This window comes from Epinephelus fuscoguttatus, linkage group LG14 (assembly GCF_011397635.1).
Source record: "Epinephelus fuscoguttatus linkage group LG14, E.fuscoguttatus.final_Chr_v1".
Lineage (NCBI taxonomy): Eukaryota > Metazoa > Chordata > Actinopteri > Perciformes > Serranidae > Epinephelus > Epinephelus fuscoguttatus.
In genome coordinates this window covers 4,956,202-4,974,936 of record NC_064765.1, presented here as the reverse complement: position 1 = coordinate 4,974,936, position 18,735 = coordinate 4,956,202, and the positions used below count along the sequence as shown (strand labels likewise).

Sequence of the window (18,735 nt, the reverse complement as noted above, 5' to 3'; positions counted from 1 at the left end):
GCCACCTGCAGGTCAGTGGAACAGTGTCACATCATTGGTAGGACTGTGTATCGCATCACGTGATCAAGACAAACCAAACAGGGACTGACTCTCAAAAAAGCAGCTCCATGGAGGAAACCTTTAATTTCCAACCAGCAAACAGTCTGACAGACTCCTGTACAGAACAGACAGGCTTTTATTACATCTGTCTGAGTTATAAACTGAGTCGAGGGGTTGGAAACCTGCAGCTAGAGTCCGACTTCAGGACCCAAAACTTCACGGACATTAAAAGCCACACACCTTAGAGGGAGAAATTTACATCACATCTTCTTACAGTCCAACATGAAGTCTTCAAATGACGTATATTCTGTGTGACTAACATCCAAAACACCAAAATATTCAGCTTAGTCTTTTAAGACAGGAAAAAGCAGCATTATCTCACATTTTAGGAGCTGAAACCATCAAATATTTGGTATTTTTCGTTTCAAAAGTAACAAAACAATTATCCAGTAATCAGCAAAGCTCCTGAATATTTTTCTGTCAGTCGACAGAATCACTGCAGCTCGTCTCTGGAGACCATCTGGACATGAGAGCAGCTGATGCTCAGGCAGCAGAGGCATGCTGGGAAGTCATAAACATCTAAATCTCTGCAGCAGGGACGTCCCAAGGCTTTCTAACGTCACATGAACGCATCATCACAGAGAGTGGCGACGTCATCGACCATCATCTGATGTCTCCGACCTTCAACAACAGAAGGTTACATCACTTCCCTCAACTCGTGGCATCTTGAGATGTAATTTCCCTCCACTGACGACGTCATCACGCAGCAAACGCAGAGCTGGTGATGTCATGATTTGGTGCACTGTGATGTCGTCATTGTGAAGAGAAACAGGCACCCTCAGGATCAGTGATGGAAATATTTAGACTTTATTTTTTCTTATTTATAGGGGACAGTTTGGCTCCCTGACTTTCACGCTGACACCAGAAGCTACCCAGTTCTCCCAGTCTGACCAGTTAAAACAGTCACTCATCACTCTCGAGAACACTCTCACATACACGATGGACAGCTTTAAATGTCACAATCTTCTTCATTGTTCTGGTTGCACAAACACCCTTAAGTCTTCTCCTTACGTTTTCCTTAAAATGTTCACTTACGTTTTTATGGTTTTCTCCTTGTCTTGGTCTTATACTTAAGGAATCCCTAAACTGTTGAACAAAAGACCTTAGCAACCAAAGCAAGATTAAAACAAAACCTTAAGGTACCTCTGACTCTATTTTAACTGCAACATGACTGAGTATCACAAGTGTGAGTCCAAGCAAACAAACAATCTCCATGGAAACTATTACAGCTGTAAAATCTCTTTCAATGCAGTAAGTGAGTTAACGTTTTCCTTAACTAAAGACACTTTTTAAGGGATTCTGTGCAGCTGTGTAAGTCCCTGAGCTAAGGAGAAATAAAGCCTAAGCTGTCATACTTCAGGAGAAAACTTAAGGTGTTTTGTGCAACCGGTCCCTGTGCTCACATTACCCACGATGCAACTGGACCATCAACAGTCCTGTCAGAGACTCGTCTGTTCAAAACCTCCTTAACCAAACTGGGAATTTAAGGCTCCTGTTCCCCAGTTACACACTGACACAGGCAGTAAAGATATTCATATCTATGGTGTGACAGAAATCAGATGTTAACTTTAATATGTAACTAAATTAAACTTTGAAAATTAAAGCAAAATGGTCGTCCAAGTATCATCAAGTAATAAGAAAATAGCATCATACAAAAACAACGGGAAAAGTTTCTCGTTACAACAAGAAACTGGGTGAACGTTTGTTTAGTACAAGCAGCAACACGCTGCTGTCTGCCTTCATCTATAATTGGGTTTGTTGAAGCAGCTCTCTGTGCATTGCATTGTGGGACAGCGGCGTCCATCAACAGCTCGCTCACAGTTTAAAGTTTTTAGTCTGAAATTTCTCACAAAACTGAGACACAGCTTCTGTGTGGCGACTGAACTGCAGCTGCTCACTGTGTGTGTGTGATAACAGCTGCACACACACACACACACACACACACACACACACACACACACACACACACACAGTGACCTTCTCCATCACACTGACTGTTTGTTGTTTAGTAGAATTTCAATGTTTTATAACAGTGTTTTTCTTTGTTTTATTATTTTCTCATCTTTATTAATGTTTCATCCATTTTCATTTATAAATGTCACATCACTCTAATGCGACCTTTGACCTCTGGCCTCTGACCTTCAGGTAGTTTGTGATGTTTCTGACCCAGAGTCTGATCCACAGTCACAGTTTGTTTTTTCACATGGAGAAAAGTTCAAATGTCACATTCAGGTATAAAGGTATAAATCCACAGATCCGCTGACTGACTTAACACTGACTTGTATTTGTCTTATTTCAGGTCAACTGATTCTGTTTGTCTTTATTTTACTTGCTGAAACCTTTTCGCTGTTGAAGGTCACAGCGACGTGTTTCCTAGAAAAGATGTGTCAATGACTTTGCCTGTGTAACTGCTAGATGATAAAGACTGTCTGGAGCTCTCATTCTCTCATGTTCCCTTAGTGAACCTGCACTTTGCCCAGTGGGTGCTGATAAAACTGCTGCGAGGGACCTCACGCCAAACTCCATTCGAAAAATAGCCAAAATTAAGATATCACTGCTTTTCAGCTCGTTTCAGTACTGAAACAGACAGATGTTTGACTTCTTTACAGTCGCACGAGTCTTCTGGTTAATTCGGCACACCAATGAGCAACTTAGTTCAACAAGAGTATTTGGTTTTTACTGATTCAGGTTGCGCACAAACAGCGTTCTGCAGTGCTCTTTGACTGGCAGAGGCAACAGCAGAGCGACACAAAAGTTGCTCTTTACTTTAGATAAAGTGCAGTTTGGTGTGTTAGTGTATGCCGAATGCACCACAGGCTCTCTAAAATGTATTTAAGAGCTTTAAACGAGTTTTATCAGTTGTGAATATTTCACGCATCGGTACAAAACTTTAAATTTAAATATTTCCAATGGAGTTTGGTCGGACGCAAGACTGAAAAGTAGCATCTGTCCTTACACTTTGATGAATGTGACCAGACTCCAAACACACAAACACGATTTCACTTTGAGTTTTGTCTCCACGATGTGATGACATGATGAACACTCACCGTTCCCACAGGTCCCTTCATGAGTCCCCAGTAAAACCAGTAGGATCCACAGAAGCAGCTTCATCTTCTCATTATTTCTGACGGAGGATGTTTTTAAACCGTCGCTCACATTAAGGAACCGGGTCAGCTCGGCTCGGTCCGGCTCGGCTCGGCTCGGGCTCCCACTCCCTTCAGTGAAGCCTCATTTCCAGCTGCACAAACAGGATTTCCACCGGAGGACGGAGCGAGACTGGAGGCAGCAGTTTGGAGGATAAAGGGCTGAATTCATGGGGGAGAGTTTTTCCCACCGGAAACAGAGAGTTTATAAAACTGATAAAAAATTAAAGTTTGTGTTTCCGGCCGCAGATTAAACCGCACAGAGTTCATGTAAAGTTTGTTATCAGACCGCGAACACTTCCACACATTGCGCTGCTCAGCGGCTCTGAGGAGGGAAAGCGACGTCAAGCTACACACAATGAAACACGAGCACACCGGAAGTGACGCCTTCAAAATAAAAGAAAAGCGCATATATATCTTTCAATGTAAATTTCTAAATGAATGAATAAATAAATAAACAGATAAATAAATATTAGAAAATAAATTCATAATTTTATACACAGCGAAAACAATTAAACTCAACCCCCTAGTTCACTGGATTGTTATTTATTTATTTATTTATTTATTTATTTTAATTGAAAGACTCTTAAACATTTAATAAAACCGCCAAACTGTACAGTGAACTCTTCAGAGAATAATATATTTTCTCTTACTCAAATGTGATATATTTTATATTATTAAAATATATGAATCCCAAATTTTATAGCCTATATATTTAATTTATTATTTGTAGATTTATTTATCTATTTAAATTCATGTTCTTGTTTCTCTGTACTATTTCATGTCTGCAATATTTACATATTTATTGTTTTTATTACAATAAAAATGTGAAGAAAGAGCATAAAAAAGTCGTTTTTCACATTTTGCATTTTATTTTTTCTATTTTTTTGTATTATGTATTTTATGTTACATATATTTTGTTTATTTATTTATTCATTTATCTATGTATGTATGTATGTAATCATTTATTTATTTATTTTAAAAATGGTTAATTCATTCAGCTGTTTTATTTTCTATTTTTATTTTATTTTTTTATTTTCACTTTACTTCTTTTAATTATTTAATTTTCTCAAGCAGCAGGCACTGTACTCATATATTTTGACACATTATGTTTAAATTAAATGCTAATTATTGCATATATGAATCCAGTTCAGGTCAAATGTCCCCAAATCAAACATTTTCCCACAGCCGTTATTAACTGAAGTCTAAATTATATTAAACCAGGCCACCGGAGATTTAAATGAAACCTCCCATGAATAAACTCTGGTGTTTTTTCCCAGAGTCACATCCTCTGAGATTTTGTTTATATTTATTTGCATCTTATGATAAAGTTATTGACAGGGGTGTGCAAACAATGTCACAATAACAGAACCATATTTGTAAGTTAATTACATGTTGGCCTATATTTTATTTCCTGGTAGATTCATTCTGTGTTTATCACCGTTATTTCTTTTTACACGTGTTTATATATTTATATATTTCATTTTCCAGCTGGAAGCTCAGGTGTGACACTTATCACAGTAACTGACACAAAAACAACGACATGGTGTTATTATTATTTGAGCAATTATTTATTTCCTTATTTATCATTAAACATTCAGTAATTCAATAAAATCACGTAACCGGAAGTGCGTGTTACATTCTGTGTGGTTTGACACTGGTTAGTGGTCTCGCTCCCTGAGGAATGTGGAGGGGGAGGAGGTGTGTGTGTGTGTGTGTGTGTGTGTGTGTGTGTGTGTGTGAAAGGGAGAAAAGGACAGAGGACTCACTGCGCATGACCGCCACCAGCTGGTGTGACATAAAATCGCTTCACTATTTTTTTTTTTTTACTGCTAAAAAAACACAATTAATATTGAAGATAATCAATTATTGGTGATTAAAAAGGTACATTAATAAGAGGGCAGACACTGCAGGGCTGGTTGGTTCAGGGGTTACAGATATTTTGTGTTCTCTGAAGGTCACAGAGACAAAACTCTAACAACAAAACATTTGCTTTCTTCAGCTGTGCTCACCTATATTAAAACATTAAAACATCTCAAAGTCACTAACTTTATGGTTGAAAGTTACATTTCATTGTAGTGAAACTTGCGCTTCATAGAGATATTGGGAAAGTGTCCCTTCTAATGAACAGACAAAAGGAATCAGCAACATTCTGACATCAGATTTAAAAGTCCGTCTGACGTCATTTCATCACAGAGTTGGGTCTAATGTGAGCAGGGTTGGTTTGGACACTGATTTTAGAGTTTGTGTGAACCAACTGTAAAATAAACACTATTCTGAAAGATTAAAAACAACTTTTACAGCAGGGACACTCATCTTGCTTTGCACAGGGGCCACTACGTTTCTAGGAGCTGAGGGCATTGGGAGTTCAGTCCAGACCCATTTTCAGTGTGTCGAGGGTCCTCCTCCGGAACTTTGTTGAACAAGAAGTCCTACTTTGATGCTTTTTAATGCACTCTGGCACCATATCTATGTTTAAAATACGAAATACAAAAAAAATCTATGCTTTCTAATCTAAAAATCTATCTATGATGGAGGTGTATTAGTTCAGGTCAGGCCTCCGGTGAGCTCCTGCTGCAGGTTGGTTGTTTGATGTCAGGTGAGAGGTGTGAACGTGGTCTCATCAAACCTGCAGTAAAACACATTCAAGTTGTCGGCCTCTCTACAGAGAGGTCGTTGGCTGAAAACCTGTTTTTAAGATTACAAAAGGAGCTCCTCTGATCTCCTTCATCTGAGTGTTTCTGTCCTGGTTCTGTAAGCCGCCTCTTCCTCCTAATGAAGCTGTTGTATGTGCAGGGAGGTTTAGTCCACACACACACACACCCATGCTCACAAAAAGTGATGTGATGTCATCCAGGTGATCAGAGCTCAGGCACAGAAACCAGTGATGGGAAACAAAAGTAATTTTCCTCATGTTCTGTGACTCAGTACAGATCTGAGGGTCCTATTTACTTCAGAATTTCTATTTCTGCTGCTTTATTCTTCTACTCCACAACATCTCAGAGGGAAATGTACTCACTTATACACATGTATCTGACAGCTTCAGTTACTTTTCTCATTAAAATTTTACACATCAAACTCATGACTGTTTATAAAACATTAAGCTGTAGATGGAACCATCCAGCTGTGTCTACAGAAGGTAAAATGAACTCAACATTCTGATGATTAAAAACAGTTTTCATTGTGATATTAATACTTTTATTTTAGTAAAAGATCTGAGTACTTGTTCCTCCTCTGATCAGCTGGACACTCAGAGGACGTTCTCGTCAGGACTGAAACAACTTCAAAAAGTTTTTTACAGTAAAATCTGTTCAAATCAACAAAAATCCTTCGAGATATCAACTCGATGATAAAATATCTGTAAGTGTGGAACATGCTTTAGTACGTGCTTTAATAAAAGAATAAAGACAATCTGTCCTTTAAACATGCAGCTGACAGGAAGTCTGTGAGTTAGAGTTTAAGATTAAAGACAGGAAACAGGAAGTCCCAACATGGTCAATAAAACTTTAACGTGTGTGTGTTAATGTGAAATGATCCCAGAATGTTGATACACGATTAAAAGTCTTAAAAATGACACAAGTATCAATAAATAATTACAGGAACAAATCCATTAATACAGAAAAAATAAATGCATAAATAATTCAATAAACACAGACATTATGATCTCCGTCCTCTCAGACACAGACACACAGATATATCTTTTAAAAAACAGAAATTAATTTAAGACATTTATTTTTTGCATGCTGTTAAATTCAACATTTATTTCTGAATTAAATGTATTATTTCTATACTCATGGATTTATTCCTGTAACTTATATTTAATTATTTATTGATACTTAAGTAATTTGTAATCCTCCATAAAAACTATAAATTCCTTCAATTCTCTGACACTAACGTCCTCTTCTTCCTCTTCACTCAACTCTGCTCATTATTCACATTATAAGTGTCAAACTGAGCTGAGATCAGATGAAACAAACTCATCAGCGGTTTCACACTGAAGCAGAAACTTTACAAACCTTCGTCTCAAATCCAGAAACATGAAAGAATAAAACACAGAAAGAAATTATATTAAACACCAGCAGAGAAAGTGATGTTGTGTTTGTGCGTCTGCTCTCAGAAGGATTTTAATAAATTAAATATTAATGCTGTTTCAGTTTAAATTCAGGATTCAGACGCTCAAACGTCTCTGCAGGAGCTCGTTTCCACCAGGAGGAGAACAAACTGGAGGAAAAATCTAATATATTCCAACAGTCCTCCTGCTCTGTCTTCACAATATATATATTTTTTTACTTTAACTCAAACATGAGTCACGTGAACGACGTTCATCGTATGGAAATCTTTTCTGGTTTTTGCAAAAACATGCAACAAAAACACTAAATTTTGAATTATAGATATTCTTCACAGCTAAAGAAATAAACCTGTTGTTTGAGAAACAAGAATAAAACCTCTTATAGATTATATACAATCAATTCCTCTCGGGCCACAATATTGGATTTTTTGCCAATATATAACAACTCATTTGGCTGATAACCAATATCAATATATCCACTATTTTTCCACACCTAATTTAGTGATCATCAAGTCTCCTCTGTAGTGGAATTAACATCATATCATACATACATGCTCTTATCGTGACGGCCCACCAGCAGATGGAGACGTGAAATACTTTTTAGTGTCTGTAATATTCAGTCATTGTGCAAAACAAGAAAAACCATGTTGGCCGATTCTGATTGTTCATTTTAAAGCCGCTAAAGATGACGTGCCGATGTTATCGTGCATCCCTAACTCCTCTCAAACACATCGACTGTGTGAGTCACATTCAGAGCTGCTTCTTCTTCATGTGTTTTTGTTTCACATGAAAAATGTTCAATTATTAATAAAAGCAACATGAAGGAAGACGATAACATTAGCGTGTTTTTTCCATGATGTTAAATAAGTGGATCAATAATCAGAGTTTGTTTAACTACTTTGTCAGACTTGATTTTCCAGAAAACATGCTATATGGCACTATTTATAGATGCTGCAAACTACAATTAAATACACTAAAAGATGATTTTATCTGCTTCTATTCACAAAGTTAAATTCTCTCTTTATTTTTACTCTGAATTATCAAGTAGTTTTCCTAAGTACTGATTATTTTCAAATTCATCTGCTAATTATTGATTAATGGTGTAAAAGCTGGAAAAAAAGTCCAAAGTGACGTCTTCACGTCCGACCAACAGTCAAAAACCCGACTGTGAAACCAGCAGAGAGTCATATCAGAAAACAGTTTGTTTTTTGTTGCGTTGTTGCTTAAATATTGACTTTAATTCATCCTTTCAGCTCTAAATCATCTGTTTTCCTGGTGGAAACGGGCTCCACATGTTTCACAGAGATGTAATGATGAAGATGTTTCCAACTTAAATAAGGCAAACAGCATGTTGGGAATTAGCTTACATTCATCATCATCATCATCATCATTAAACTCCTCTGTGTCCTCGACTTTAAGAAACTCTGTTCAGTCTCTAAACATCAGAGTTTGTGTTTTTATTCCCAACTGATGAAATGTTTGTGCCTAAATGTTTGTGTTTATATTCAGAGGAAGTTAACGGTTAAAGGAGACAATAAATTAAAGAGACAAACATCAGAGTGAACGTTAGTGAACGTTGTGTTAACGTGAACGCGTCCCTGAGTCTCTGCTGTCAACTGGAAACACAGTGAAGGTTCACCACCTTCATCTCCTCCTCCTCCTCCTCCTCCTCCTCCCGTGTTAAATCTGTTTCTTCATGTCGTCTGTTTCCGTGTGAAACTCCCAGAGACCGCCATGTCTGTCCACCTGTCTGTCTGTCTGCAGGTTAAATGAGTCAGACAGGAAGCAGCAGGTCCGTTCTTCATCCAGCAGCAGCAGCAGAAGGCGAGGGTGGGGGTAGAGGGGTGGTGTTGTAAGGAGGACAGTCCCGGCTGTATGAGGTCCATTATTACTGTTTGTTTGTTGCAGCAGAAGAAGCAGCAGCAGGGGTGGTGGTGGGCGGAGTCTCAGCTGACCCCGCCTCCAGGTTGGGCTCTGACGTTAAGACTCGTCATCGAATGTCTTCAGGCGAACTTCTTCTTGGTGGCTGTGAAACGCTCCATGTACTGAGGAGAGACCAGCAGAGGCCAGTACAGATCATCAGAAACCAGTACAGACCATTATAAACCAGTACAGACCATTAGATACCAGTAGAGATCATTAGAAACCAGTACAGGCCATTACAAACCAGTACAGGCCATTATAAACCAGTACAGACCATTAGATACCAGTAGAGACCAGTATCAACCAGTACAGACCATTAGATACCAGTAGAGACCATTAGATACCAGTAGAGACCATTAGAAACCAGTACAGACCATTATAAACCAGTACAGACCATTAGATACCAGTAGAGACCAGTATCAACCAGTACAGACCATTAGATACCAGTAGAGACCATTAGATACCAGTAGAGACCATTAGAAACCAGTACAGGCCATTACAAACCAGTACAGACCATTATAGACCAGTACAGGCCATTACAAACCAGTACAGACCATTACAAACCAGTACAGACCATTAGAAACCAGTACAGGCCATTAGAAACCAGTACAGACCAGTATCAACCAGTACAGGCCATTAGAAACCAGTACAGACCAGTATAAACCAGTACAGACCATTAGAAACCAGTACAGACCAGTATCAACCAGTACAGGCCATTAGAAACCAGTACAGGCCATTAGAAACCAGTACAGACCAGTATCAACCAGTACAGGCCATTACAAACCAGTACAGACCATTAGAAACCAGTACAGGCCATTAGAAACCAGTACAGACCAGTATAAACCAGTACAGGCCATTAGAAACCAGTACAGCCCATTAGATACCAACAAAGACCAACAGGGACCATTGCTTCGTTCCATATCATTATAAAACCATTATAGACCATAATAAACCAGTACAGACCATTACAAACCAGTAGAGACTATTAGAAACCAGTACAGGCAATTAGAAACCAGTACAGAGCATTACAAACCAGTACAGACGATTATAGACCAGTACAGGCCATTACAAACCATTACAGACCAGTACAGGCCATTATAAACCAGTACAGACCATTAGAAACCAGTACAGGCCATTAGAAACCAGTACAGGCCATTATAGACCAGTACAGACCATTACAAACCATTACAAACCAGTACAGACCATTAGAAACCAGTACAGACCATTAGAAACGAGTACAGGCCATTAGAAACCAGTACAGACCATTAGAAACCAGTACAGACCATTATAAGCCAGGACAGACCATTATAGACCAGTACAGGCCATTAGAAACCAGTACAAACCATTAGATACCAACAAAGACCAACAGGGACCATTGCTTCGTTCCACATTTAAGACTAGACTTAAGACTTTCCTCTTTGATAAAGCTTATAGTTAGGGCTGGCTCAGGCTTGTCCTGTACCAGCCCCTAGTTAGGCTGACTTAGGCCTAGTCTGCCGGAGGACCCCCTATAATACACCGGGCACCTTCTCTCCTTCTCTCTCTCTCTCTGTATCATTGTGTCATGTGGATTACTGTTAATTTATTATGCTGATCTGTTCTGTACGACATCTATTGCACGTCTGTCCGTCCTGGAAGAGGGATCCCTCCTCAGTTGCTCTTCCTGAGGTTTCTACCGTTTTTTTTCCCCGTTAAAGGGTTTTTTGGGGAGTTTTTCCTTATCCGCTGTGAGGGTCCTAAGGACAGAGGGATGTCGTATGCTGTAAAGCCCTGTGAGGCAAATTGTGATTTGTGATATTGGGCTTTATAAATAAAATTGATTGATTGATTGATTGATATCATTATAAAACCATGACAGACCATAATAAACCAGTACAGACAATCATGAACATTATTAAAACACAAGTATGACCCACTATTTTATTATTAAAGACACTATTAACCAGTACAGATCATTATAAAAGCATTACAAACCAGTACAGACAATTCTAAACCAGTAAAGCCAACAGAGACCAGCAGGGAGCATTCTAAACCAGTACAGACCATTATAAACCATTATAACCCATTATAACCCAGTACAGACTATAAAAAACCATTATAAACTAGTACAGACCATTATAACACCAGTGTGGACCATTACTAACCATTGCAGAGCATTATAAACCAGTAAGGACATCAGAGACCAACAGGCACCATTACAAACCAGTACAGACCATTCTAAACCAGTACAATCCACTATAAGCTATTAAAAAAACAATATAAACCATTATAGACCAGTACTGATCATTATGAACCATTAAAGACCACCAGAAACCATTATAAACAGGTACAGACCAATATAAACCAGTATAAAGATGATAGTGAGACTGTAGTTAATGTAGTATTTGATGACAGCAGTGACAGTGCAGCCTGTTCTCTCCCACGGGCCCTGAATGCAGCGTGACAGGAAGTGGTCCTCACCTTGTCGTAGCCCTCCAGGTCTCTGAGGGTCTTCACCTCAAACAGGTTTCCCTCCACAGAGAACAGAGACACCTGCGAGTCCCTCAGGATGGACTGGGGGATGGACGACAGCTCCAGACAGTTCTCCTCCAGACGGAGGACCTTCAGACGGGGACACTTGGACACCTCCTCTGACAGCATCGAGATCTGGAGGAGGAGGAGGAAGCAGAGAGAGCCGATAATTAATCAATATGTTTGACAGTACGAGGCGTGTCTGATCTGTTTATCATTCCGTGGCGTGGCACTTCTGTACTCATGGTACCTGGTTCTGGTTGAGGTTGATCTCGATGGCCTGCAGCTCTGACACGGCTGCGGGGACGTTCTGGATCTGGTTGCGGGACAGGTCCAGCAGGTCCAGGTGCCTCAGGGCTCCAAGTCCTGCGGGGAACTCAGAGATCTGGTTCCCAGACAGGCTGAGGGTCCGCAGGGCTTTGAGCTGGTTCAGAGTCGGGGGCAGCTGCTGGATCCGGTTCCCATTCAGACTCAGAGTCTCCAGCTTCTTCAGCTTTCCGATTTCACTGGGAACACTGGCTGAAATACAACACGTAGGGATGTTAACGGGTCACATGACGATCCGGATCACACCAGAACCAGGTCTGATGATGACCTCAGTGTGTTTAGATCTCACTCTCTGAAAAGTGTTAGATCTTTTTGTTTAACCAGAAATCAGCATCACACCAGACTCCATTAAAATAAACAGCAATTTTGTCATCATAAAACACACTTTGTTTAAAGTCGACTGAAACTAAATAAAACTCAACAAAGACTTCTTGGTTCGTCTTTCTGCTGTTCCAACAGTCACCAGCTCTGGTTTGGTTGAATTAAACCCTTAATTCACCCAGTCAGATGTGACAACATGCTGCCTCTGTACAGGCTAAAATCACTGTTTATTTGAATGGAGTCTGGTGGGTTTGGTGATGGCGATTTCAGGGCGGTTTCTGGTGAAACAAAAAGGATCTTACTCTTTAACACAAAGCTCTATCTCTGTAGGGATCCTTTCATAATGCTGTCAGACACTTAGAATAACAATTGGAGCCTGTCAGTGGCAAAAACAAACACATCTTTATTTAGATGAATTTTATCTTTATTTTAACCTTGTTTTATTTTTTATGTAGTCTCTTTATTTTTTATCTACTTAATCTTTTGTCTTATTTTATTTATACTGTTTGATATTTATTTTATCTTTATTTAATTTTGTATTCATTTATCTTATTTTATCTTTAATTATTATATTTTTTTTATCTATTTTATGTTTGATTACCTTATGTTATCTTAATCTAATTTATCTTTAGTTATCTTAATTTGTCTCTACATACATTATTTTATCTTTATCTTACCTTAAGTCTTTTTTAAATCCTTATTTTTTAACAATTTCATCTTTATTTTATATAACTATATCTTTACTTTTCTTATTTTATCTAATTTTATCTTTCTTATTTTTGTGTCTATTTCTTTATGTAACTGTATCTTCATTATTTTTTCATATTATTTTACCTCTATATTATTTCATTTTTATCTTATTTTATCTATTTCATCTTTATTTTTATTTAATTGTATCTTAACCTATATTGTTTATGCTCACTGTGACTTTCTGTTATTGCTGATCTGACGGTGTCTAATACATGTCGCTGTACCTCTGACCCTGTGTTAACCTACATATGACTATTAAAGTAAAACTGAAACTGAACTGAAGGTCATAAGTAGATACATCTAACTTTTGTATTGTGTCTTTTTCTGCTGCTTCCCACATCAAACACTTACTGAGTCTGTTGGAGTTCAGTGTCAGACTCTTGAGCTGCAGGAAGTTTCCAATGCTGGCAGGAAGAACCTCGATCTTGTTCCCTGACAGGTCAACTGTCCGCAGGTTAGCGGTGAGTCTCTGCAGCTCCTCAGGAAACTGAAACAACACAAGCAGCAGGAAACACTTCAGACTGACCTGAAGATAAACACCACACAAATACTGACAGACAAAGAGCTCAAAAACAATGAGGAGAAAGTGCAGTTCTGTAGCTTCAAATCTACTTTATTATATTTTCAATTTATTTTTATTGTTTCATGTGCATTGGTCACAAATTGTGAATTCATTTTTGTCTTTTTTTTTTTAAATGTTTTTATGGTATACAATTGTTCTGTTTATCAGCATATCAGTCATCTGTGAAGCACTTTGAACTGCACTAATGTGTATTAAAGGTGCTGTACAAGTAAAGTTTGATCGATTGAAGTTTGATATCGAGAAAAGACAGAACAATCTCTTAATGCACATGACTAATCAATATATGATGTGCAATAGCTTCAACAATCACATCTATATGGCACTGAGTCTGTAACGTGACAGCTGACATGATTTTGTTTGGAGATATATTTACTTAGAAGTGATCAGGCTTTAACAAATGCTATGTATTGTTAATTTGATCTTTTCTGTCTTTTGTCACATGTCAGACTGTGTGTTTTGTTGGGTTTTTGGTGACAAACAGAATTAAAATCAGAACAAACATAGTCACATGACGTGTCGTGACTTTAGTTTCTGACTGTTTTTGGTTTAAATAGCAGATTATTTCTGAGCCTGGAGCAGCGTCATCACTGCAAATCTGTTTAATACTGAACCATAAACACAGTGACGTCATGAACAGGTGTGTGTGTGTGTGTCTCACCTCCTGCAGTCCCTTCGCTGTCAGCTGGAACACCCCAGTCTTCTGGGAGGTTTCCAGGTGAGACTTCAGTGCACTGTTCCCCATCTGGACCCTGCAGCCAGGTGTCTGTCTGTCTGTCTAACACAGTGGTGATGCAGCTCCACTCTCGATCTACTGCAGTAAAACTGGAGCTAAAGTGAAGCTAATCTCTGCGTTCATATCCAGACAGGATGAATGTGAGTCCCGGGATCAGCTGACAGCTTTACCGGCGCCCCTCTCCTTCTTCTTCGGTCGGTGTTAATGAGATCAGGCGGTGAAATCCCTGCAGAAGGAGAGTAATCAACAACAACAACAAGCAACAGGCTGGAGGAGCTAGCTGCATTAGCTTGACAATAATGTAATAATATCTTAATAATAATAAAACATATGGAACACTGGTGTGATGTTTAAACAGCTAACAAACAACCCGACAGCTCTCAGTAAACACACAGTAAAAACACACATTTATGTTTGTGGGTGTGAATCAGGAGCTAACGTCGTGCTAGCATGCTAACGTTAGCCTGCTAGCCGCCATTAACACAACTAAACAAACAGAAAACGAGGCCGTTTTACTTACATGAAAGCGAACACTTAAAATGGCGCCTTTAGTCCAAATGTTTCCAACACTGTTTCATAAAATATTAGTATAAAACTAAAAGTGAGCAGAGAGAAGACGCCCTGCTACACTGGGGACTGAACGGCTGCGTGAGCCAATGGGAACAGCGGAAAGCGTTACGTCACTTCTTCTTCTTCTTTTGATTTTATTAGCAGTTGGCAAACAGCTTCCGGTGCAACACCGCCTCCACAGCAGGCCTCACTGAAGTTATAAGATAGGGCAGTAAAACGTACAATATTTCCCTCTGAGATGTAGTAGAAGTATAAAGAGGCAGAAAATGGAAATATTTAAGTAAAGTAAAAGTATTTCAGAGTCGAAGTGAAGTGAAAAGTACCGGAAACTCTCTGAAAAGTCCAGACGGTGGCAGTAACGGGCACAAGCTGCCATTAAACCTCAAAGAAGAAGAAGACAAATCGCAGGGCGGGTTCAGTTGGAACCGTTGTTGATGTTTCACAGAGGAACATCCTGCTGTATAAACGGTAAGAACAAACATTAAACTCTTACTAAACTGTTTGTGGTGTCGTGTACAGCTTCATATCATCTAACGGACTCAGTGTTACCGTCAAATTACACTCTGTGGCTGTCTTCAGGGACAAACTTTACCCGCGCTGTATCCTCGCCAAGTCGCGTTTAAAAATCGCTCACTTTAAAGTTGTCTTGTATTTTGTTTTAACATACAGAACTTTTAGAAGAAAATTCAGTGAGATTTTGAGTCTTTAAGAACCAGACATCAGTTCGGCATATGTACTGTACAACACAGAACATCTGAGTAGAGAAAACTCTGGGTTATATATATATATATACACGTTTCCTGTTGTTGGAGTCGTCTTCCTCCATAACAGAAGCTACGTGTGGAGCTTATTTGCTTCAGCTTCTTTACTGTATTTCTTTTTTAAAACTATGTTTTTGTTGGGGTTATCAATTCTAAAAGATATTACATAAAGCAGAATAGTCAGTCTTGGCAGCAAATTTGGTAAACCACCAAATGAAAGGGCAAAAAAAAAGCATGAAAACAGGTGAGTAAACAGATGTTAAAGCGGTGAACAGTAATCATGAAGTACACATGGGCTACTGCACTTGCCCTGCCCCCACTCCAGTCTTTGGTTTTATTAAACATTCTAAACACTATGTTTAAAAAAACTCCATGAAGCTCCAAATATTTTTCAAACACTGCCAGCTTTCCTTCAGTATTATGTCAGTTTTTCCACAGCAACACGTTGATAAATCCTTTCTACACTGATTCATACTTGGTATGTTCACATCTTTCCATCTTAGAGCTATTACTCTTTTAGCTTGTGAGAAACACAAGTCTATTAGTGCATGGTCACTCTTCTTGTAAATCTTTTGGACAAACACTTGCGATGCACAGCGTTGGCTGACAAGGGATTTCATTTTGTTATCTGGTGAATCATGTCAAGAACCTCCTTTCAAAAACTTGATCACATTACATTCCCACAAGCAGTGAAAGAGTGTTCCTGTAGCATTAAAGCACGTGTCTGGCATATTGGAATTCAATTTGTGTGGTTTTGATGGTAATAGATATGTTCTTCTTTACTTTATTTCTGTCTCTGTGTGTTTCAGATGGATCAGTGGGACTTGTGTCCGTTCTCAGTGACTCCAGCTGCCAGCCTGCTGTCCAGATGTGTCTCTAGAGGAATTTTGTCTCAGGTCAGAGCAGGTTATATTCTTTCATGTAGTTAGGGATGCACATAATATCAGCACGTCATTGGTATCGGCTGATATCAGCTTTAAAATAAATAAAGAATTGTCCAAAGTGCTTTTTCTTATTTATCACAATGAATGAATATTACATACATTGAGACATATTGTATTTCATGTCTCTATCTGCTGGTGGACCATCACTGTAAGAGTATATGTGTATAATATGTTAATTCCACTACAGAAGAGACTGATCACTAAAATTAGGTGGAGAAAAAAGTGGATATAACAATAAATGAATAAACGTCACAGTCGTGTTCCAGCAGAACCAACTCTTTCCTGATTAAGTCTGTAAATAATGAAGATCCTCATGTTCTTGTGTCTCTACCTGTCCCCAGGAGGAAATAGACTCCGCTTCCTCCAGGCTGAGCCCCGCCTTCTCCTCTCACCTGCACGAGGCTGAGCAACGAATCAAAATGCAGAGAGAGCTGGATCAGGTACACTTCAGTCTGATGTCACTTCCTTTGTGTCCGAGCGCCTGGAAATATTTAACATCATCAATGAACTGGACCTAAGTTAAAAGAGTTCAAAAACCTGCAGATTATTTTAATGTTTATTTTATTTTGAGTGTCCTGTTCGTCTTAATCCTTTCCGTGTGTGCAGTCAGATCTGTGTTTTCTAATCAAAGATAAACATTGTTAACGTGTTGAGTTACTGTTTGTTGGTGCAGCTGCAGCTGGACGTGGAGCTGCTGCAGATGGAGAAGCAGAGCGCTGACGTCACACACAGTTTCTACCTCAGTAAGTGTTTTTGTTTCACACATGAGAACTAAACAAACATCTGCTGATTTTTCTTTTTTACATGCATGAGATTTGTTGCGAATCAGAAGAATCCACAAACTTACCTGGACTTAAAACAAACTTCTTAACGTTTCATCAGTATTTTAAACATACACTGATTTGTGTGTTTCCTCCTCACCCACTGCTGAAGTTATAAAACTCATCTCCAGATGAACTTTTAAGATTTAACAGTGAAACAGGAGGAAATGTGGAGACTTGTCGGAACAATAACAAACCCAACAAACAGTCATACAAAAGCTGTGTCTAAAAATCTGATTGACCTCACACAGTTTGGTGTCTCCTGCAGCTCAGAGGTTCCAGATGTTACAGATGTTCTGCAGTCACCTACAGGAGCTCCTGAAGGATCAGAACAGTCTGAGGCAGAGATTGATGAAACCACTGGGTCGCACCAACCTGCCTGTTCAGGCTCACCTGCACAGGTAACGTCTGTCTGACACATAAGCTGCGTTGCATTTAACTCGGTAGCTGGAGCTGGAAATGACGCCACACCCAAGTTAATCGCGTTCCAGTACAAGCAGGAAAACCGAGACGTTGATATCCTGAGACCTGAAATCACCACCTCCAGCTCATATTATGAAACTGGAACAATACAGACAGAGACCAGTGTGTCCCATTTGTCCCCAGTATGTCCCCAGTTGGAGCTGTGACGGCGTGCTGTGTTTCAGGTTCGTGGTGGACGTGGTGAAGATGCTGCTGGACTTCATCGAGACTCTGGAGGAGAACCTGAACTCAGTCCGCTGCAGTCCCGCCACCAGAGACCACCTGACTCAGCTGGTCAGTCACATGACCTCACTGTGTCCACTCACAACACATGATCATGATTGTATACAGTAACTACACATATTTAACCCCTTCTTCTTCTCTTTCTGTATATCAGAACACCTCTCTCACACAGTTACTGGCTCACGTGGCAGATGTGGAGAGTTTGTCCAATCAGGTCCTCCAGAGGAAGGAAGTCCACAGCAGCAAGCAGAGTGACACCTCTGCATAATGACCCCACCACACCTCCTCCTGCTCCTCCTGCTCCTGCTGGACGGACAGGAATTGGTCTCTTTGGACAAACACAGAATCTCTACATGGACACTGTATATTAGTTATTATCACATTATTATTATTATTATAGTGTGTCATTTATTACAGACGTGACAGACTTGATTATTGTTTTTGTAATAAAATCTGATTTTGGTAGAAACTTTGC

At 39.2% G+C, this 18,735-nt stretch overlaps 3 protein-coding genes across 4 annotated transcripts in view; 1 reads left to right on the top strand and 2 right to left on the bottom strand.

Moving 5' to 3' along the window:
- Positions 1-3,564, bottom strand: part of tyro3 (TYRO3 protein tyrosine kinase) — a 40,953-nt gene extending 37,389 nt beyond the window's left edge. For both annotated transcript variants that reach the window (XM_049597035.1, XM_049597036.1), the window contains exon 1: positions 3,147-3,564. In XM_049597035.1, coding sequence (XP_049452992.1) covers positions 3,147-3,210 — 64 coding nt within the window. In that variant the 5' untranslated portion in view covers positions 3,211-3,564. The remainder of the gene's footprint in view (positions 1-3,146) is intronic.
- Positions 3,565-6,726: 3,162 nt separating this feature from the next.
- Positions 6,727-15,129, bottom strand: lrrc57 (leucine rich repeat containing 57). The gene is made up of 6 exons (XM_049597045.1): positions 14,980-15,129; positions 14,385-14,685; positions 13,495-13,630; positions 11,996-12,264; positions 11,695-11,880; positions 6,727-9,356 (listed from the first exon to the last, which is right to left on the bottom strand). Exons 2-6 carry the CDS (start codon positions 14,466-14,468, stop codon positions 9,315-9,317), a joined length of 717 nt encoding a protein of 238 aa, XP_049453002.1. The 5' UTR covers positions 14,469-14,685; positions 14,980-15,129; the 3' UTR covers positions 6,727-9,314.
- Positions 15,130-15,208: 79 nt separating this feature from the next.
- haus2 (HAUS augmin like complex subunit 2) lies at positions 15,209-18,697 on the top strand. The gene is made up of 7 exons (XM_049597047.1): positions 15,209-15,497; positions 16,600-16,686; positions 17,076-17,174; positions 17,408-17,477; positions 17,824-17,956; positions 18,203-18,311; positions 18,415-18,697. The coding sequence occupies exons 2-7, from the start codon at positions 16,600-16,602 to the stop codon at positions 18,526-18,528; spliced, it is 612 nt and encodes a 203-aa protein (XP_049453004.1). The 5' UTR covers positions 15,209-15,497; the 3' UTR covers positions 18,529-18,697.
- Positions 18,698-18,735: the final 38 nt, after the last annotated feature.

What these genes read in the sequence shown, in the direction of transcription:
- lrrc57 (XM_049597045.1), bottom strand. Translation starts at nt 14,468, where the DNA reads ATGGGGAACAGTGCACTGAAGTCTCACCTGGAAACCTCCCAGAAGACT. An exon ending in CAGCGAAGGGACTGCAGGAG is followed by an intron (nt 13,631 to 14,384) that starts GTGAGACACACA and finishes GTGTTGTTTCAG; the next exon opens with TTTCCTGAGGAGCTGCAGAG. An exon ending in ACCTGGAGGGCTACGACAAG is followed by an intron (nt 9,357 to 11,694) that starts GTGAGGACCACT and finishes GTCTCTCCTCAG; the next exon opens with TACATGGAGCGTTTCACAGC.
- haus2 (XM_049597047.1), top strand. Translation starts at nt 16,600, where the DNA reads ATGGATCAGTGGGACTTGTGTCCGTTCTCAGTGACTCCAGCTGCCAGC. An exon ending in CTAGAGGAATTTTGTCTCAG is followed by an intron (nt 16,687 to 17,075) that starts GTCAGAGCAGGT and finishes ACCTGTCCCCAG; the next exon opens with GAGGAAATAGACTCCGCTTC. An exon ending in CACACACAGTTTCTACCTCA is followed by an intron (nt 17,478 to 17,823) that starts GTAAGTGTTTTT and finishes TGTCTCCTGCAG; the next exon opens with CTCAGAGGTTCCAGATGTTA.